Genomic DNA, 22,357 nt, shown 5'->3' with positions numbered 1-22,357 from the left:
TTCTTCACCAGAAGTTACCTACTGCATGGAAGAGACAAACCTTTCACACCAACTCTGTGCAAATGCTTCCCCATGTAATTTCTGCTGAGCCTTCCGATGCCTAAGCATGCATCACATCTCCTCACGTAACACTAAAAAGTAAATCCTCAGCACATCAGCCAAGCTCCACACTGACATTCAGCTGGAAGACAGTTATCCTCTAAAAACTTCATCAACAACAGGTGTGTTCATAATTGACCACCTCATTGGAGTCATGCAAATAAATAACCACACTGGCCATAATGCTAGTGTAAAATGAAGACACTATGGCTCCATGTCTGGTGCTTGAAAATCTTGAGGGGGAAAAAAAAAAAAGAAAGAAAAAAGAAGGGTGAAGAAAACCCTGAGATTTAAATCCCAATGCCAGTTAGTTCTACAGTATTTTCTCCCTACAGGCAGCTTAACAAGAATAGATTTTTCTATTGCAAGTTCCTGTGGAACATCAGCGCACTGGCCATCACAGTGGTCACTGCTTGGCTGCTGTGACTCTGAATGTCTTTCTAAATGAGTTTTCTAGAAGTATATATATTACACAGTCGTGTCACAGGTATTTATTATACTAGAAAGGCTTTTCCCCAACCCTGCTATTTATGCAAGAAGCTCCTTTTTAGGATCTTATGTACTGCTTTGGACAAGCAGAATGAAGTGAGTCTTTTTTTATATAATACAGTGTTGTAGCACCAAATAAACAGACCATACTTATTATCTTTTTTTGTACTCGGGACCAAAGTTTAGGCTGGAATGGAGACACGCTGCCTTTGGAAAAGAAAACAAGGCAAGTTCAAGAGGTCTTTGACTGCTGAGTTTTTGGTTGTTGGACTTTTAGGAACAATTTCTAAAGACACAGAAATACATTCCCATATAAATCATCAGCTCTGTTCTTTGTGGAGATCTTTTAGTGTCTAGGTATTCAGAGACAGCTTTCTTCCTTTCTACATTCAATGCCTGTATTCAGTCAAGTAGCTTTTTCAGACTCAAAGAAGGTCCTCCAAGTGAACATATTCTGAAAAAGCCAGGAAGTAAGTAACTTCCTAATACAACTTCACACCTCCCCAGATGCTAGTTTCAAATTAATCATCTGTTCTGGGGGCAGCAGATGGAAAATAATGTTCCTCATAAAATGGGTCTAATGAGAGCTGGAGGACCTCTGCTGACTGCTAATTTTACAAGAAGTCCTAAGGTGATTTTTGACTGGATAAAGGGGGAACATTGATGTCTACTGTCTGCAAAAAAAAAATCCTTCCACTTAGTTGATATTGAGGAACTCTGACAAAGCAGACAACTGGCCAATCTATTTTGATTTTGGCCTCCTTGAGTTTAGGATCTGGGAATGACACTTGGCTTTATTTCTCAATCACAGAAGTGAGGAGATGGCCTGATTTGAGTTCTACAGCAGAGCTCTAAATCCTTTTCAGATGCCAGAAGGAGGACAGAACAAGGAGGAAGCACATACCACTTTCTAGGATACAAACACATTATAGGATCTTTTTCACTGAAGCTCCCTCAACAGAAAGGCACCTGGAGCAGTTCTGCAATCTAAACTGCTGTCCTTCAGCCCTCCTTGTTGCTTTTTCTGGTACTGGGCTGTGCTGTTCTCCTTTGATCCCTCGTTTTATACCCTTCCATCATCAGGCCTTTTTTATCCTGTTTTAGCTGCCCAGTTACACCCTCCCCAGCCCATACTTCTCTGTCTCTCAGGTCTTGCTCTCTTCCTTCCTCTCACACACCTTTCCTATCCCAAAATTTCTCATTCACTTTTTTTAGGCTTGTCTGTTGCAGAGAAAGTACAACCTGTCTAGCATACAGCTAGACAAAACCCATGAACTAATTTTACCTAAAATAGATCAACGCTCTTTCTAAATCTCTTAATTAACTACATTCCTAGCCATCTCCCTTGCCCCCAAGTCAGAAGCATAATGCTTCTGCGCTCCCTGCTGTCCCCTTTTCCTGCATCTCCCTCTGCACAGGCTGCTCCTGCTGTAAGCCGTCATCTCTTCAATAGGAGCAGTCTTATTTTTGGTGTGGCAGGAACTTCATCCTGCCCTAGTTCACCCAGTGTACTTGTCTCTTTCTTCCTTGCACGATTTGTTGCTGCAGCTTATCACACGCGCTCTGCTCCCCTTCTGCGACAGCTTCAAAGCACTCCAGATTTTTTGATTTGCCTCTCCTACTGCTCCAAGACTCTGAGTGATACAGAGAACCTCCTACAGCCAGAAAGTAACTGTGATTTTTAGCAATGATGTTTGCTATAACTATTTAAAGCACACTTAAGAAGACACATAATAAGTAGGTTTGAGGGAAGTGGTAGCAATCCACCCACCACGTTCCTTTTAGCTAACCCTTTAATTAAATATTAAAGATATGGTTCTCAGGAAGATTTAAAATAAGCCACTGACAGAAAAAAGAGGCAGGTTAAAAAACAGCAGAGAAAGAAATAATGTGTCCCCCCCCCAAGACTTACCACACCTTCACACTGCTTTTAATGTAATTTTACTGTGCTGATGAGGGAAGAGCTTTTCTGAAGGGAAATAACAAACTTTATGCTTTCCAGTGCTAGATCCCTTTATATGCTCTCTGGGAGTCCCACTAGGGATTGCAAATTATTAGATGCCTAACTAAACACACTAGTTTCCTCTTTCATAATGCAAAGAAATGTTTATAAAACTGAGTAAATAAGTTACTTGAAATGTTATTTCTCATTCAAAAGACACATTCTGCTGCTGGATGCACAGAACAGTTTGAGGGGAAAAGTATATATACATTGATTATAGCATCCTCTCCAAGTATAAAACAGGGCGAGATAAATCACAGCAAGATCCGTGCAGATTTGTGGTATGAAGCATTTCCATTTATAACTGAGATAAGGCACACCAGGTGGGTACCACAAATGGTCAGAGAAGAAAGAGAAGAGGCAGCTGGTGGAGACGAGAAGTGTTAAGAAATCAGCCTCTGAGCCACTGAGTGGCTCTAACCTGCATAACCATTTTGGTGAAGGCTTTGATTACTTTCCTCCTTATCTAGCTGACAAACAGCTACACTGGCAAAGCATCTACAGACAGATAAACTGAGCAGTGTTTTTGCACAAGTATCTGCTGTGCTGCTTCTTTGCTTGCATTAGAACTCCTCTGTACTTCATTACTCTCTTGTTCTTCTCCACTGTGTGTACTTTTAAATAAACTCCAAATCCCAAAACTCTCTGTACAGTGTCCCTGTTGCTGTAATAAAAACAGAAACTGGTCAACCATTTCAATTTGGTCTTGTGTTAGCCATAGAATGGAAAGCATTTTCAAACACATACCTTTTTCCTCACTCCAAATTAGTTTTACAATCCATACTGTCCTGCTTTCAATGAAAGTATCGCCACAAAGGTATATCTATAAGGTACCTAGAATTTCACAGTAGAAAACCTATTACTTTGAATACAAAAGTTGACCAAAATGATTGAATTCCTGAGGCAACAGAAACGATACTGGTGATTTTATTCAGCATGTGTCCAATACGATTTTCCATTCGGAATCCACACTTTTTAATGTTTTTCTTATACCATTCTAAACATTACCTTCAGCTTTTATGGAGTCCCATAGAAAGTTTTTTTCAATTTGTTTACCAGAAAACTTAAATCTTAATGATTAAATAATAGGACATTTATATACATCAGTGGATTTTCTCAGATACTGGGCTCTAAGTACATACAATGTCTATTAAGTGAAAATAAAAAAGAAAATTCCAGTCATGCAAATCATCTTACAAACCATGTTCCATTTGCCTTGAAAACTTTTACTCTGTTACTGGCATATCATTTAAAAATTAAGCAGATAATTTTTTTAAGGTTGCTTTGTCCATTTCCATTCGTTTGTTTTGCCGTTTTGAAGAATTGACAGGCCACATGCTACTGCAGAAGATACCCGCAGGGTAATAATGGTTCTGCTACCACCAACTAACCACTTCAAGCCCTGGTGTGGATGAGTTTAAAAAAACCACCTAACCTTCAGCTAACTGCACTGGTTTATTTCTGAACAGCACATCACAATATCAGCATAGATAGCACATTGTAACCGGTTGGGTGATTCCACTTAATAATTTTCAACACTAGGACCTTTCAGCATTTTAATTCTGGTTTCATTTATGAATTAAAGGTCATATATAGAGCACAAATGAGGTCTAAATTTAGTCACAGCAGACCACAGTTCCACATAAAGACAAATCTTCAAGTTATGTTGACCTGCTAGGAGACAAAGATAAACAGCACAGCAAACATGTACCTGCAATGCACTGCTTCCCTATTAAATATTAACTGTTTCATTTACATTTAAATGAACTGGGCAGTAATGGATAGACTTTCCAGTACTGCTGTTTGGTGCTGCTGTCATGGAAAGAAGCTGAAGACAATGTGGGCTGTATGGGGGCAAATGACGCAATCTCAGCATCCGCTCAAGTGACTTCAATGATGACCATTCTCCAGTCTTGAAATATAATCCTACACAGCATTTTTTTTTTCTCTCCCTCTGTAAACACATCTGTTCATAAATAACTTAGATGTCTCCTTGACATTCATGGTATGTAACTGAAGCTGAAGTAGAAAAGGATGGGCGGCGTACAGCACTGAGGAGATGTCACAGTACTTTTGTTCAGCATTTTTGTCAAGTGCAGGTTGCTAACATCAGCCATCAGAGACAGGTGGGGTGACCCACCCATATTTTTCATGGGTCTTCACCAAACTCTTAAATGTTGCTTCAGCTTCCTTTCGACTGAATGACTTTTTTGATTTGCCAGCTTTTCTGCAGATACGGCCCTGCACCAAACAAAAAAGAAAACCTTCATTAAACATGTGAACACACACCTGGAAACCACAGCTCAACTTTTCAGTGCATCAGGTCAAGAGGCATTCGCTTACGGGTACCAGAAAGCGGAGTTCCCAAACTGGGGCAGACAAATGCATTATTAGAGATGATTAAAAATGATATGCAGTAAAGGGAAAAAAACCAAAAGACGACATCTGCCAGGCTATTTCTTCCCAGTGAGCCCTGGTGCTGGCATGCTGCCCTACCTGCAGCAACCAGTGGCTGGCTGCCGCTGCGGCCATGCCACATGGCTCGCCTCCCTCTCTGCTGTGCAGGGACCCCTGAAAACCCACAAAGGGACCTCTGCCATGAAGCATTTGGTGTGCAGACCTTTGTGCCTGCCCTGTACAGTCAGGGGTGCAGCCCCAAGCAGACAGGGACCATGAGGAGCACACCGACACGCCACGGAAACAGCGTCTCGGCACCCTTCTTCCCACTGGCTGCTGGGGACAAGAGGGTTCTGTGATCATCCTCCACAGCCCTTTTCAGCAGCAGGAGAGGAAGGGTCTCCTCAGCTCCCCCCTCAGCCCCTTCCAGTCTCCCAGGGCCAGCAGCTGTGGGTGGAGAAGGAAGCAGGCTGCTGCAAGTGGTGCTGAGTTACCAGCTCAGGGAGACGGAAGGAGATTTCAAGCCAATTTTGATGCCACACTCATAATACAGTCCAAAGTGTGAGTATCACAGAGTCAACGACCCTGAAGAACCATCATAAAAGTGGAGCGTTTCTGCGTGCTACGTCTCAGGGCTACCCGTATCTCACCCCCTACACCCCACTGCCAACGCTAAGTGTCACTAAAAATTACATCCATCCCACGAAACACACTCCACTCTTCTTCTCATCTGACCTGTGAGAAATGAATAGCTCTGGCATTTCTTAAAGGCAGGAGGCACCTTAAAACCAACTTGCTTCCAGCCTACATAAAAAATTCTATTTTGTTTATTACCCCTTCATGACAAGTTTGATAATAAATGAAAATATACACATTTAAACATACTGTGTCTTTATTACTTTGCAATTAAATATTACCTCTAAATGCACAGCAGTATGTCATTTCAAATCCTTGTTTGTCAACAGAGACACTTACTGAGTTATTAATAGCTTACCTTATTTTTCACATTGGTCCATGTCATTTACAAACTGAGAGACACAAGAAAGAAATATAGTTGCAGATTTATTCCACTCTCCAGCAATAATACCCTTTAAAGTATTTACGCCTATTTGATTTGTCACAAAATAGAAGTTTATTAAAGTCACAAGTCTAATAATTTTAGTTACTGTTTGACAGACTGCACTGAAAGACTTTTTTAGAATAAACGGTATTTGATAAGCAGATACCATATTACAGTGTCACAATTAATAAGAACCAAGTCAGTACGTCCTCATTTTTTCTATTCTTTCGCTCAAAATGATGCACCAGGCTGCATCTTTTACCTCCCGTATTTTACTGTCAATTTAGAATTTAAACAGAAAATTGTCATTTGTAATTGCATGCAAGAACTAATACTGAGGAAATAAATCAGGTATATGGAGGGGAAAAAAGGGGGGAAAAAAGAAAACTAACTCTGTCCTCAGAGTATCAAAGTTATTTTTACAGACTAAAATGAGTAATGTGCAGTGTGGACAAACCATTTTGTTCTAGAGAGCTGTCACAATATTGCACAGATAGCAGCAGCGCTGAACACAACAGCGTATCATAACAAAAGTACGGACACATGAGATTAAAAAGCTGTTTCCTACTCCTGTTTTAATAAGCCATTTTTCTGTGTGGTTTGACTTCTGCTTCAGAGCCTACGTTAACTAAAGATTAGAACAGCCTCTAATTCCCACCTCGATTTATTCACAGCCAATTTATACCCATTTGGTTCTCACAAAACCAGCTATTTTACCTTTCAATGCTTTTCCTCACCTTTCTTTCTAGTCGCCATTTACAGACTAGCAATGTATTTCCTCTTTAAACATTCCTTGATAGACTAAACAGCAAGACACTTTCCCCATCCCCATACTAATTTGGCAATTAATATTTCCCAAATAAGGATGATCTGAACGGTACTCAATTTAACCCTGCTAACAAATTTTCTTAGAAAATGTTCCTTTTTAGTTGTGACAAAAGGAATAATTAAATAAAACTCGGTAACATACATTTAAAATCTCATTGACTAATTATCTTACATATCCTGCAGAAGTATTTTTGTTGTTGCAAAACATGTGTTGTATTTTCTTCCTAATCTGAGCTTTTGTTGGAAGCATACTTAGAGAAACACAGGAAAAGATAAAGCAAAGTGCAACAGAAGACGAAATCAGCACAGGAAATGCTATGCTCAAAATCTCACCAATTAAATACTTTTGAAGTAAACACAAGTTTACTACTTAATTTCTGGATTAGGTCCATTTGCCATCTCTCGTCTTATACATATTATTTTTTGTTATTTAAGGCTTTGATACCTTTCTGAATTGTGTGCATAGCACCTAGCACAGTATGATCCATGTCTTCCCCAGCTTTATCAAAGTATTAATACTAATCTGTACCTAGAAATAGGATCTTTGCATTGAGAACAGCTATCGCCCATGTTCAGTGTCAGCTACGTACTGCTTTCAAACAGGAAAGTAAGAATCCTCTGGTGTTGCAGTAACGCAGTGAATACCATCACATCATCTAAAATGTTACTAGAGCCACAGGAGATGAAATGAGCACCATTCCATGAGTTTATTCTCATACTTCTGTGTTATTAATGTAACGGATCATTAAATCCACTTCTAAAATGCATTCTGGTGCCATATGCAGGTTTTATGTGAACTGCATCATCAGAGAACAGCTAATTCTACCCCACTGTAGTCCATGTATTTCTATGTTTATACAGAAACTATGGGTGGCATGGTTAGCACTGTCTTTTATTAACCAATACCCTGCCAGCTGTTTATGATTTGGATAAAATTTAACCTCATTGATTGAAAGTTTCCCTTTTTGGTGCCTCAAGTAAACCTGAGGGAAAAAGAAAAAAGGGTGGAATTTCAGTTGACACAGTTCACATGCTTTTGAGTCTATACTCAGGTGGTTATCTCCTGTCTTAATGATTTTTAGCTTTTTGCTATTCCCACAAAACTCTCCCCAACTTTAACTAAAAAATGACATTTTGGATGCAATTATAAAAGAAAGTATCAAACATTTTGACAGGCACTGTTACCAGCTGTGATTACAGTTTATTTTCAGACTGCTAGTTAAACATGCAGTCATTTTAATGCTGGTCAGGAGACTATGAGCTGCTGCATTCTGTAAATAAGATAAATAAGGTAAATACAGTATGGTAAACACAGTGCTGGCCATAGCTCAATTGCACACAAATGCATTTTGACCAGTCTCTGTACCCTGCACATCATTACTGCCGCAGTAAGGAATACAGATCATTTGCACGGCCAATGTTTTGATGTGTCCAGAACCAAATCAAGAAAAGATATCAAACTGGTATCTGAACAAGATCAAAACATTCCACAGAAGATTAAAGACAACATAGAAAACCCAAGAAAGTCTTTTATAAAGATATTAATGTCGACTTTAGCTCTGAGAAGTCGCACCAGGAGCCTATTTAAATACTTGCAATACTTTCAGACACTCACAGAGTGCTTTTCATAAAGGGATAACTGAAAAGCTAATTAAAATAAAGAGTTGGAGAGAACATTTCAGATTTTGCCATCTGCTGCGACTTCATGTACTTATCAAGATATAATTTTAACCAGCTAGAAACATATGAAAGGTGAAAGTAATGCCACAGCACCCAACTGGTTTACAGAGCCATGCTGAAATGCAGGGGGACACGTGCTGCACTTGGCCTCCTCATTCACTTGTGCTCCTGCTGCTCCTAGTTTGTGTGGCACAGTGAGCAACTGCATGCCACTCGTCTTTGCCCAGACTAATGCATTTGAACAAACAGCTTATAAGGATCCAGTCTGTAACACTGGTAGGAGAAAGACCTCCTGGAGCACAGCCTGCTGCAGATAGCCTTCTTAGGACCCTGGCCATACCTAGGGCCCTCTCCCTCCTATATTCAGCAAAAGACCCAAGGCAAATCTCACATGCGATTTGGCAAATCTGGGAGCGTTTCTACTTCTCAGTGATGCTGCAGTAGTCTCCACATTCTTACACAATCAACACATCAGCATGTCCTCCCGTTGAGAATGCAATGTGACACTGAAGAGCATCCTCAAAAATACTCAACATCTAGTGACTCTTTAAAGTCCTTCAGTATCATTATCAGCAGTGTGCCGTATCTTTTCTTCCCCAACAACACCATGTCACAAAGTGGTCCAAAGACAGTTAAGCCCTGTACAGAGATACCAAATATGAATCCTGAAGCTCTTTATCCCTGTAATCCCACCTCAACCACGTATCTGCCCATGTCTGGCCTGTGTGTCATGAAAGACAGTCCTGACATTTCTTCTGGTATTTCCAGAATGAGGATGGCCTCAAGGGGATTTCTCTGGCAGTGATGAAGGGATTTTTCTCTCTTGTCAAACCAACTATAGCAGCTCCCAGACCAAAACCCAACAGTTTTCCCATAGCACACAGTGTCAGGTGTGCTTCCATATCATATCACTTCTGGCACTACCAGGAAGGACAGGGCTACATAATGGTGGCCAGCCATTTGCCATTCACAGGATCACCGAAGTGATGGCTGGAAGGGACATATGGAGGTCTCTAAGTCCAGTTTAGATATTGGAACTGAACTGCCAACACAGGTCAGCTGTGGCACTGTGTAGCCAGGTCCTGAAACCTTCAAGGTTGTGCTCAGTCTTCTCCTGATGCGAGTCCCTGTGTTACTAGGTCCCAAATTTTCAGAGATTTGTTGTACACAGCCCTTACAGGACTGAGGTTATTCTGGAGACAGCGTAGCCTCTGAGGTGCCACAGGAAACCCTTCAGGCACATCCAGACTTTTTTTTTACTGGACTGGTTAACAAAAAGTTGTATTCATTGCAAACAGTACACTGCCAACAGAAGCAGGCAAGCCTTCATGTTGTTAGCACTGGTCTTAAGGCAAACTCCTCAGCCCTGCATTCCTTTCATTAATCCTGGATATGCAAATAACTCAAGGTTGGTCTTTCAAGGGCAAATCACACCTGCCTTCCGCACACGGGGCTGAATCATTTAAACCAGCATTTATCACTTCTAGGTAAATGTCAAGAGACAGAAAACAAGCAAAGAGTTAGAGAGGTATGCAAAAGACTGTAGGAAGTCACTTGTGCCTCACACTGCATCAGTGCTGATCCCTCCAGGGACAGGAAGGAAACCCACAAGGATATGCCCATTTCCCAAGCCTGTTGTCCCAGGCTTCTCCACGGATGATGCAAACACTGTGGATTTACTAAGAGATGGAGCACACTACGAATCTTCAGTATGTAACATGTTCCACTACTGTGCCAGCGACTAATGGCTTTGGGCCTCAACTGTTCAAAGCTGCGTACTAGGCAAACATACTCAAATCTTTTCTGATAAGTAACAGAGGAATACAGTGCTTAAGCATGAACCGGTCTTATTCTAGAATATTTAAACAAGTTTTTAGAGAAAAACATTTCCACTGGCTTTAGAAAAGCATTCAAAAGTAGAGTAATGCTAAAGCGAGCTACTGTCATGCTCTCGGTGCAATGATTGCAATGTGTTACAACATCTCTGTTAGAGTGCAATATACACAGTCTCTCCTCCCAATTACATGGTTTGTAATTTTTTTCCTTCATGTACTGATGAGGCACAGTTAATCATGACTCAAAAACTGCACACAATTTATATTGCACTATATATAATTATTAGCTATAACTAAAACAAAGAAGTATAGAAAATGATGCTGACAAATACTGTTAATGTCGCAGCATAAATGAATTAAAAATGGGATGTTTTCCTGCAAATGTGTAATTTCTGAAGCAGTATTTCCACGCCTTTTTTGGTCTCCTTTTTAAGAATAACCCATACAAAGAAGTGAAAACTCAGCAAGTTCTGGCTTTAAAGCATCCTATAAATTACTCCTTCTGGGAGTGTGACTGTTCTTTGTCCAGGAAAAAGAAATCTGAGTTCCAGCTGAATAATTATTAACGCTCGCTCATCTGTGTGCAGCCTGGTGCAAATAGCTCTTAATCCAGACAAACACAGCCCCAATCCCTGTTTGACAGCTACAGAGCACTGTGCTGCTCTTCCTTGCCTTTCCCTAAAGTCAGCACAGCAGCACAATTTCAGTACTATGAGGGTTAAGAAACTCCCTTCCTGAATTTTACAGGTGGGACAAACTCTTGGAAGGTGCCTCTAGCACCTCTAGGGCCAAAGGTGCCTTCTTACAACATGGTGGGCTTCTGTCAAAAGAGATGGTCCCTGTCCCCTGCCATCAAATGGGCATCTGCTAGTCTAGACAACAAAGGGACATTTTCTTTTCCAGTCTTCTGCTGATCTCCCTGGACCACCTTTCTGTGGAATCAGGTACCAGCAGAATTACTGAGGGCAAGTCCACGTGAAAAGCCTGGGAGCATGACAGCCTCTCTTTGCAACAGCCCACAGGTCCTCCACATCAGGAACCTGAAGTTACCCAAGTTAAGCACAGCCATGGGTGTAAACCCAATCAAAGCAAAGCAAACCATCTTTTACGACAGGTTGTAAAGACAAAAAGAGCTATAGCCCAGTCAACAACGGCTATCTCCGTGTTTCCCAAAGTTTCACCACACTAAAAAAAAACCAACAGGAGTAAAAAGCAGACTACCTCTGGGAACATTTGAGTTAAGACCAAATTTGGTAAGATTAGAGTCACAAGCCGATGCACTTTTCCCCCCTGTTATTTATACAAATGTGTCAATCTCTTGACTATGATATGTTTCAGACTGAGGCACATGGACATCTACTCAAAGAGCCCCCATTTCTGAGTGCTTTAAGTAAATATCCTCAAATGACCTTTGGAAAGAGGATTATCTGTATTTCACAGGTGGGAAAGAGGAATATAGTGAAGTTATCTGACTTGCCCATGACTGCACCTGAAGTCAGTGGCAAAACCTGGAAGCTAAACTCAGATCACCTCTCCTCAGTTTAAGTGCTCTAACTGTGAAATATCCTCATCTCCCCAATAATTATAGAACACTACAATACTAAGTATATTTTAATAATTTTGTCAAATTCATAGAAATTCATAGAAAATTTGAAAAATTAGTAACATCAATTTCCTTCGCTTTGTGACGCTTTAGGGTTTTTTATAGGCATGTATTATGGAAAGAAGCCTTACACTTCTTACTGCAGCTGGGGGTTCGTTACCATTTGTAACACAAACCTAAAACCAGGAGAAATATCTAGTCATTCCACAGCTCATAAAGCCTGACTATGAGAAGCATGTGAGCTCCAGGCCATTTCATAACGCAGGCTTACTCTTCCTTCCTCAGGTTTATTTTCACTCATCTTTGAATACAGAACTGGGATTGTGACTGACATGTAACTCTATCAAGGAGTCACTGCAGAAGTTCACGGGGTTTTGGAGCCTGCGCAGAAAAGGATTAAATCAATGAGGATTATTGATTTTAACAACATGCACAAAATTGTGAAGCAGATAAGACATTTTCCAAGGAGAGACTGCACATGCACGAGGCAGGCACTTATCTGCCACACAGGGCTGAGGAGAGGCACACTTGATGTACCACCACTCAGTTTAACTGGAATGGGGCAAATCAGACTGGCACCTTGATCCTGTTTCAGAAGAGGAATCACCTGAACGTCTTACCTGTGGTGCCCACTTACCTGTTTTTGTGCAGACCAATAGGGACTGCAAATTCATGTTCATCAAAGCACACCTACGCTCCTCCCTAGCTTATGCTCTTTTAATTCCCAGTGCAGTGCTAGTTTCACTGCCAGCCAGGTTAGGTAACAGCACCATGTCCTTCCCATGCAGCTTGTCCTGCAACTTCCAGGATCTACTCAATTACTGCTGTTGCCAGCCAGAGTCAAAAGACCAACACTGTGGAGTGCTCAGCACCCTCTAGAAATGACTCTGTGCAGTATGACTCTGACCAGCCCCAAGCCATACGCTTTTCAAAAATACGATCATATTCAACAGAAACCTCGTATTCCATTTACAAGCCAGACAACTGGATCCTGCACACATCAAATTTAACATATATTTTGAGCCACTCAGATTTGCAATCACCACAGTCCCTGAAGTTCTCCCTGTTTAGCCGTGGAGTAATTGCACCTGGCAGACCTTCCATCTCTCTTTGTGCCTAATGTCAGCACTACCTTTTTTGACAGTTACAGGAAAAGATAATTTGTAACTGGAAACTGCATGTGAAGGACTGAATATGTCAAGGAAATTAAGAGATCTTCACTGACTCTCATCAGCCCAAAGGAGTTTAGACGGGAAGAAGAAACGCAGCTAATACTACGTTCCTTAACCAACGTCCCACTTTGTGAGAGCAGATGCATACTTGAGGGGCATGCCTTGGATTACACCTGGCAATAAGACTTCCATGAGGACCAGAATTACCGTGGAGTTACAAATCTTTGATCTGGAAGTCTCTGGTCACGCATGGAAATCCCTGGGCATTGTGTAAATGCTAGGAAATCTGCAATTTTTTCAAGGCTAGCCTGTATAAGGAAGAGTAAATCTTCCTCACAATAGAAACTGGGTTATTTAGGTTACTGCTCCAGGACACAATGTCACCCCTCAGAACTAGGCTTTCTGCATTTGAAACAAATATACTTCTTCAACAAAGTATCTGACAAGACACCCAAATACTACAGAGTTCTCTCTATCTGAACACTTTCGCTGAAGAAAACGAGGACTTCTTTTATAATTCAGGGAAGAAGAATCTTGCTCTTTTGAGCAAATTCAACTTTCTTATGATCCAAAGCCGCACTTCCTTTAAATTCTTATTTAGGAAATCAGCCAAGTATTGCCAGAGGAAGAATCAGATCTACCTGCCATAAAAGCATGTTTTAAAATAAGCAGTTTGTTTCAATTTAGTGATTTAAGTCATTTGATGACTATTTTAACACTATGGATGATAATTTAAAGTATTTTAAAATTTTCCTTTTTATGCTTTGAAGAGGTAAAATGGAGATTATGTTCCCCCTGTTTTTATTTAAAAGAATTAAAACAGCCTCCTACTTCAATGAGTTGGAATCCCTGTGTCTTCATTTCTCTTGGTAGAATATATTTGCATAATAATAGTAGATAGTCAGAATAGCAATAGATCAGAGTACACATGAACAATATTTTTTTCCAGCCCATTCATCAGTTCCAGCATCAAAACATAGCAAATATATATATGCTCCCACTTAAACTTCAGCTTGAAAATCCTAGGTTTCTCAATTGCAGTAAAAGAGAAATCTTAGAAGGTCAATATATCTGATTTTTCTCTGTAGCTAAACAATATTCTGTTACCTCCTTGGCCCAGCATTTATACCTTTTCATGGGGAACAAGCCCCATAACACATTCTTTGTCTCCGTTGTCCTCTTTGTGTATGTGTCGATGTGTTTTTCAACCGTGGACCTAAAGCAACATTTCTTCCCTTGATGATAACTGCCATCAGTTGCACAGGCAACTAATTGAATGCAAAAAGGAAGTGGTTTTACTCTTTAAGGCCCTAATAAGATACAATGGCTCCAAATAATTCAGAGACCACTGTGTTCTCTATACATTACTGCAGCCTTTGAGATTAGCTGATTTACTCATGGCTACGGTCCTCAAACCCAGCATCTGGAGTAGGAAAACCCATGGATTTGCCATTAATTTCTGCTATACATATTTGAAAGACCTGGAGTCTGCTGACCTCCTGGACACCATGCAAGTCCCATCTGCTATCTGCTCACTCATACTTTTGTTTGAAAGGATGAAGAGGGAGTCATTTAGACTATGATTAACAGCTACCTTCTGTATCTGTTTTTCATAAAATAAGTGCATTTCTGCTGTTTCAATCTGGTAGAAGTCAGCTGGGATACTCATATTTTTAAAATGGAAAGATAAATCAGTCCAACAGTCACACAAGGCACATACCTCTTGAAGCAAGCTAATGGGATTCCACTGAGGTATTTCTAACATTACAATATGAGGGATAAAAGTACTATATACCAACAAATTTTATTTGAATTCAGGAAATTTTCCGATAGAAAATTAAATCTTAATTGCAAATTATATTTTGATTTAAATCATTGTACTGAAGCCCACCACAGCAAGAATACTCGTAACTGGGAGTTCCCCGTTCCTATTGATATGTTCTAACAAAATTGTTATGCTCCTTCTTATTCACTGGAAGAATAAGGGAGTATTTTCCTCAAAACGAAGAACTTTTTCCACGACATAATCTGCAGAGTCACCAGTTACCTGACAGCTGCTTTTGGCTTTCAGTCCTGTCCACCAGCCTCCACAAAGAGAACAAGGGGCTCATAAAAAAGGAGGACAAGGCAGCTATTGGTCAGCACTACTGTAAGCTTAAGCCCAAAGTCCTCGAGGCATTAGGTGCAGCTGTGTTAGTTCTCAAAAAAAAAAAAAAATTCCTGATGCGTTATTTAGACATTGGCATACAAAGCTTTGTCCTCTTTTAAACTTCCACCAAACCAGCGTCAAATAATTCCTCTCCAGTGAGAAACAACATCTCTATTAGAGGACACAAAATCATCTCACACTTTTGGACAAAGCCTGCTCCTTTTCATTTGGGACTCCATTATCCACCGTGTTTTCAAACGAGAGCGATGACTCCTCCCTGAAACACTGGCTCTGGCCTCAGCCACATGCATTATCAGGGAGAGCCATGACAAATCTCCCGCTGTTTCATCACTCTCCTATGACTGGCACTGTTCCCCCTTCCTTCCTTCAGTTATTAACCTTATCACGACAATGGCACTTATCAGGAAGTGGAAAGCAGCAGACTAATTTTTAAATCTCTCTCTCAAATTATCAATAAACCATTTTAAAGGGTGGTGCTAAGAAGGAGTAATGCTCAGTGGGCCACTTCCACAGCCTGGACAGACAAACAGACAGACATGGGAGGCTTTGCCTAGACAGGCATGTTGAACAGTTGCCTACAGGACAATAAACAACTGGTATTTAAATTATTTTGTTAGCATCACCCCACCTCCTTGGCTGACACCCAGCTCTGCAGCAGCTCATGGCTACCATTTTGCCAGTTAGGTAGGGCCAAGCTTTCACCCATGATGATGGGAGCCAGTGAGCAGCTGACTTTGCAGGAAGCAAGTGCAAAGTCATCCCCTTAAAACCAAGGCTACAGTTGAGTTAAGGACAACACCAAGTTTTTTAAAATAAGATTCCGGATCCCAGACAGATAAACAGTCTTAGGCCTTTGATGTACTGAGAATTCCCCTCAAGATACTGACTAGAGCTGTGTGAATAATTGATTTTCTCAGCTGAATAGCTGAAGCAACCAACCAAACAAACCCCAACTTGTTTGTTAATTAAGTTTTTTTTTTTTCCTTTGAAAACTGAAGAAAAAAAAAAGCATAGTTTGGGACTCTTGAATTGTTTCATTCAAACAGAAATTGCCTCTCTTTTATTTTAAACATTTTTTTTCCAGACCAAAAACATCTAAAAATGCACTACTAGATTCATGATAGGAAGCAAGGGTACACATCCCATAAGGTAAGACATTACTCAACAAGGTCACCTGAGGCGTATGGTTCCTGCTTGGTGCAATCTGGAGAAACAGCCACCCTGCTTTAAAATCCTGCCCCTGGGAGACACACTCAGGTTTGGGAACCTGGACCCAGGCTTCCCTGCATACAAGGGCGATGCTGAAAACTAACACAAAAGTGTTACCTTTTAGTTGCTGTGTTGCATGCTTACATCTCCTTACAGACATAACTCTTGAGTAAAATGTTTCACCTGTGATAGGTCAGAATGACTTATCTTGACTTTTCTTTTACTCTGCTAAAAAGTCCATTAAAAAAAAAAAAATCTGAATTTGTCAAGAACCTTGACTTCCTGAAAATGTATTTTTAGTGTTAGTGTCATCTGCTTTTTGATCGTTTCATCAAAAAAAAAAGTCATATACGTTCATAGGTTACTATTAGCTCTAACAGAACAACAGACCAAGAAGCGCTGTGTTTCTCTCTGAAGAACCGGCAGAGAACAGCAGCGTTACAGTTAGCTCGGCAAAACGGGACTGATGAGAAACATTGAATGAAATCAGCCGCCTCAGTTTGATCGCTCAAATTGCCAAAAGGAGGAATGTATGCTGGCGGGAAGTTCAGTTCTGCCTACTCACACCGGTGCCCGCGCCGGCAAGGAACGCTTTCGGATGCATCACGGGGCTCGAGTATTCACCACGATTTCAGGATGAATCACGGCACTGTGAACCGGTGACAGTTCTCCAGAAGGTCCCATTTACCCACTGGTGCCGGCAGCGCACCAGCTCCCGCTCGGCCTCACGGCTGCCGCCATTTGCTCGTGCAGGGTCGTTCTGAGGTGGTGGAGAACGGACCTCAGCCTTCCAGCCTTTCTGATTAATAGCAACTGCGCTGAATATTTCATGCTATCACAGGGTGCTTACAGAAATTACACCATTAGCCTGGTGGAAGCCATCGCTATTTGTTCAGGATGGCTCCTTGCCGGCACCAAGACTACCTACAGCACAGCTAGAGTTACCCAAAACCAGCCCCACAGCTCCGGGAAACGCAGCACCTCGGCTCTCAACGTTTCAGCGGCTCTGTTTTCATTTTAAAAAAAATATGGTCAGAAGTAGATTACCTGTAAAATGAAAAATGAAACGGGGATAGGGGAGTGCCTGTTGTATTTTGAGCCCGATTATGCAATGGAGTCGGGATTACATAACGAGGGGAGTGCGATTACAGGAACGTGGGTCCCATGACGCGGAGCCCGGCTATGATGACATGCTGGCAACCCATCACGGACTGCACCTCTGTAACCCAGAAATTACCTTTAAATTATTGAAATGTGAACGTTACACCTATTTAACTACAAAGTTACCGGTAGAAATTTATTTCTGACTTTTTTTTTTTTTTCCATCCCACACACTTTTTTTTTTTGTAATTAACTTTGTAAACTTCTGGAAGAATGTTATTGAAACTCTTGCATTTTAAATGTGTTTATTAATGATACACACATAAACACACTCTGTTATCAGAAACTACTACTACTTTCTGGAAATCTCTTAAGTGGTTTAGGGAAGAAAATCGCCAGATTATGTAGCTTAATATGTATTACTAATGAAACAATTTAGTGCTTTTCTTCACTGAGCCATTTTATGATCTCAGTAAATCTTAATTTAACCCTTTTACATTCAACATTCAATACTGCAGAAATATGCTAAACTATTAAAAAAACTGAGAGAATTTAGCATTGTCTTCCTAAATCCTTGTTTAAAATAACGAGAACGACAATCTCTGTAAAAAGAGATGGGTTAACAAATAGTGAGATGTGGTAAGAGTAGCTACAGAACTTCAACATACCCCAGGCTCAATGTAAATTAAGTCTCTCTTCTTTTTTTTCCTCTGGTAGATGTTTTTTATATCCCAAGGTGACCTAGGAAACTTGACCTCTTCAAATGAGGTGCAGAGAAAAATATTTTCATCTGATTTAAAAAAGGAGCAGCAGGCCCAAATCCAACAGAGGGAAAGAAGGACAAGCCACTTACAGAAGAGTCCGTTAAATAATCAGAATTAATTTTCAGTCTTAAGAGAAACCAAGCCTTTACTTCTGCTCATGCAAGCAGTTCCATGGAGGCAAACAGGAGTAACCTCATTTTTAAGCAAATTAAAAATATAATTATTTACTCTTTCCTCCCCTCCTTGCCAAGATATGAATTTAAGTTACCTAGCATCATTTACTGACAGACGCGGAGCTGTGCATATCCCCTGGGTTCAAGGGCACTCATGAAGAGAACGGGAAAATCACCTTGCCACAGCCATGTGTATATTGCCCACTACAATAACCACAAAGAAAGACTGGCTACGAGTTTCACCAGCGAGATTCACCCATTTATTAAAAACGTCTTATGAAATACTTCTCTTCTAAGCATATTCTGCAGGAGAGAAAGAAAAAAAGCATAAACCGCGTTGACTCGGTTCAGACGAGATCCTGTGCCGGGGGATACCAGGCACCTCCTCCGGAGAGGAGAGCTGGCAGGAATCACCTAGCTGCCGTAACTGCAGTACATACCCGAAATTACTTGTTCCTTTGAGGCAGGGACGTTTTTAAACGGGTACAACTTTGCCGGCAGCTCAGGCAGCAGTTCTAGGTGTGACCCGGTGTCACCCCTCTGCCCTGTGCGCCAAGCCCCAAGCCCGGGAGCACGGGGGTCGCCTCTTCTCCCCCGAGGGATGCTATGCAGGACAGCATCAGACAAAGATCTGGGGGCAGCAGCTCCAGCATCGCGCCCTGCGCCAGCACTTCACGCAGGAGACCAGCAAGTATGGCCGACTAGGAGGTGAAGGGCAGGAGGCGGAGGACTCCAATCCCAAACCCCACTGGAGCCTGACGAGCCCCTTCTGCTTTGGGGCGAGGGAGGTGCCCCTCGTGGGCGACGGGCAGGACGTCTTGGTGCCAGACGCAGCAGAGCCGAGCACAGGACAAAAGACATGCGGGAGGACCCGATGGATGCATGTGCTCCTTGCCCCCTCCAATCTGCCCCGTACCTCCGCCGCACCCGCCCGAGAGGGGACCCCAAAGCAGAACGCGTGTGTCCCTGCCTCCTCCCCACCGGTGAGGCCAGGTCCTCGGGGGGGGACCTGTCCCCCCGGCCTGGCCAAGGTCAGCCACGGGCGGGGCCAGACCCACTGCCCGTTGGGGTTCCCACCCAAAGGCACCCCCCCACCCCGCCGCACGCAGGGCCAGAGCCCACAGACCCCCTACCTGCCCCTTGACCAAACTGGCCGCAAACTGCCTCATGACGGCCTCCACGGTGTAGGCGCTGGACCAGCCGCGGGGGGTGAGCAGCTCCATGCAGATGGCTCCGCCGTCGAGGACGTAGCCGTTCTCCAGGCGGGGGCTGAGCACCCTCATGAAGGGCGGCGAGAAGGGGAAGTTGTCGGGGAAAGTGAGGTTGAGCAGGATGTACTCCGTGTTGGTCTCCTTCATGTCCTGCCACAGCACCGAGTCCTTGTCCACCTGGTGCAGCTTCACGTTCCAGTCGAAGAGGCTCTCGTCCACCAGCTCCACCGAGATGAAGCGGTCGCTGAGCCGCGCGATGTCCTGCAGCTCCTTCATCAGCCGCCGGGTCCGCACCTGCGTGCAGTGCTGCTGCCGGCCCGCGGGCGCCAGCGGCCCCGACCCCGACGGCAGCGGCACCAGCGGCGCCGGCCCCGACCCGCACCCCGAGCCGGGGCCGGGGCCGGGCCCGGGCCGCTGCGCCGCCTCCTTACCGGCGCCGGGCTCCCGGGCCGCCTCCCGCGGCTTCTCCCTGCCGCCGCCCGAGCGCGGCTGCGGGGGCTGCTTGGCCGGCTCCGGCGCCTTCTTGTTCTTGTGGCCCCCGGGGCTGCTCTCGCTGCTGCTGCTGCTGCAGCCGCCGCCGCCCCCCCCGGGGGGGGCCTGCGGCTGCGGCTTGTTGCTGCTGTTCTTCTGGTTGCCCCTGCCCCTGAGCGAGGAGCCCTGCTGGCCGCTGCTGCTGCGGTGGTGGTGGTGGTGGTGCTTGGGGTCCTCCGTGTCCCGGTTGTGCAGCCGGATCAGCCCGATTTTCCGCAGCAGAGTGGCCATGTTGTGCGCGGCTCTCCTCTCCCTCTCGCCTTTATAGGGGGTTGCGGGGGGGGTTTATTATTATTAATTTAAAGCCCTGCCCGGGGGATTCGCTGTTGGCGGGCAGGAGAGCCGGAGCCGGGGCCGGGCGGGCGGCGAGGCCCCTCTCCCGCCGGTCTGGGCGCAGGGGCCCCGGGGAGAGAAAGGCGGCGGCGGCGGCGGTGCCGCGGGGAGGATGTGCGGCCGCCGGCCGCCGCTCAAACGCCCCCCCTCGCTAGGGCTGCTGCGGGCAGCATTGCAGCAGCGGGGCTGCTCCCGGGGACATCACGGCCCCGCTGCCGTGGCCATGATCCCGTGAAAAGGGGAAAAAAAAAAAAAAAAAAAAAGAGGAAGAAAAAAAAAAACCAAACCAACCAAACCCCCCGCAAAGGAGAGGCCCCCTCCCCCCCGCGCACAGCGGGCGAAATCGCCTGCGCTGCAGATGGCTTCCCCCAGCACCTTCGGCTCGCACCCGGCCGAGCCAATCCCCGGCGGCTCCCCGGCGGGCCGGTCCCCGCTCCGCGCCCAGCACCTCCCCCCGGGAAGGGGGGGCGGTGGGGGAGAGGCCGGCACGGCCGCCCCTGCCTCCGCGCTCTCCCGCGGCGGCGGAGCGCGCCCCGGCCCTTTGTCCGCCGCCGCCCGCGGACGAAGCCGCGCGGCGCCGGCGGGGGGAGAGGGGCCGCTCGGGGCGCCCCTGCCGCAGCCCCCGCCCCGCCGCGCTGCGCTGCGCACCCGCGCTGTCTACGCGCCTGGCGGCACCGCCGCTGCGGGCCTCGGCGGGGCGGGGGCGGAGTGGGGGGGGGGCGTTCCGCAGCGCCGCCGCCCGACCGCTCCGCGCCCCTCCGCGCCTCCCCGCGCTGCACTTCCCCTCCACCGGCGAGGCGGGCGCTGGCAGCGCGGAGGGGCAGCCGCGCCTCGCCGCGGGTGGCGGGCCGGGGCGCTGGTGGCCGCCACCCCGGGAAGGGCCCGCGGGTGCGCGGATACGTGCTGCACGCGTACGTGTGTGTATGCGAGTGTGTCATCGCTCACTCGGCCAGAAACTTGCCTGCCGTCATACCCGGGGTTTAGTGCACGTGTATGCACGTGTATATAGCACATCTATAGTGCGGGTACCTAAAAACTGTAGGGTCGTGTGTAAGGATGTAATTGCATTTAAATGCATCTGTGTGTATGTATTTACTGTGCATACATCAACCCACCTGAACGCATAGAATCACATCTATGAGGCATATACCCATAAAAATATGTAAACATGGTTGAAGAATAGGTATTACTCCTGGGGACATTCCGGTTGGACACCAGAGGAAAATTTTTCACAGAACAATCAGCCACTGGAATAATCTCCCCAGGGAAGTTGTGGATTCCCCAACATCGGACACCTTTAAGATTCAGCTGGACAGGGTGCTGGGTCATCTTGTCCACACCAGGCTTTGGCCAGAAAGGTTGGAACCTCAGGGTCCCTTCCAACATGGTACTCTATGATATAAATACAAACATGTGCATATATCTCTGTGTGTGTGAGTATTTCTGTATTTTTTATGTTGGGAATGATGTGACAATCTTTGTTTCTTCAGCACAGCAGATACACATATCCTGTCCCTCTTACACCTGCTCACCTTCAGACCAGATAGGTCCATCCTCCTGGGACTCTGTGTAGCATGGGAAGGAAAAGCTCATTCTGAAAACCTTTGCCCCCACAGCCCTCTTTACCTTCAGAGACTGGAAAAGAAAAAAAAAAAAAAAGGCAATAAATGCTTTGGATTGTGGAGAGGTGAAGGCAAGGC

General features: G+C 44.4%; 1 protein-coding gene across 2 annotated transcripts; it reads right to left on the bottom strand.

Moving 5' to 3' along the window:
• Positions 1 to 3,501: 3,501 nt before the first annotated feature.
• UBE2QL1 (ubiquitin conjugating enzyme E2 QL1) lies at positions 3,502 to 21,363 on the bottom strand. 2 transcript variants are annotated; one of them, XR_012623423.1, is made up of 3 exons: positions 19,716 to 21,363; positions 19,023 to 19,399; positions 18,814 to 18,885 (listed from the first exon to the last, which is right to left on the bottom strand). XR_012623423.1 is itself a non-coding variant. In XM_074825560.1 (2 exons), the coding sequence occupies exons 1-2, from the start codon at positions 20,553 to 20,555 to the stop codon at positions 4,700 to 4,702; spliced, it is 972 nt and encodes a 323-aa protein (XP_074681661.1). In that variant the 5' UTR covers positions 20,556 to 21,321; the 3' UTR covers positions 3,502 to 4,699. The 2 variants fall into 2 exon arrangements, 1 of the variants encoding a protein (XP_074681661.1); XM_074825560.1 differs by lacking the exons at positions 18,814 to 18,885; positions 19,023 to 19,399 and adding an exon at positions 3,502 to 4,831 and having other exon boundaries at positions 19,716 to 21,321.
• Positions 21,364 to 22,357: the final 994 nt, after the last annotated feature.

Source organism: Strix aluco, chromosome 1 (assembly GCF_031877795.1).
Source record: "Strix aluco isolate bStrAlu1 chromosome 1, bStrAlu1.hap1, whole genome shotgun sequence".
Taxonomy (NCBI): domain Eukaryota; kingdom Metazoa; phylum Chordata; class Aves; order Strigiformes; family Strigidae; genus Strix; species Strix aluco.
This window is presented reverse-complemented; position numbering and strand designations above follow the sequence as displayed.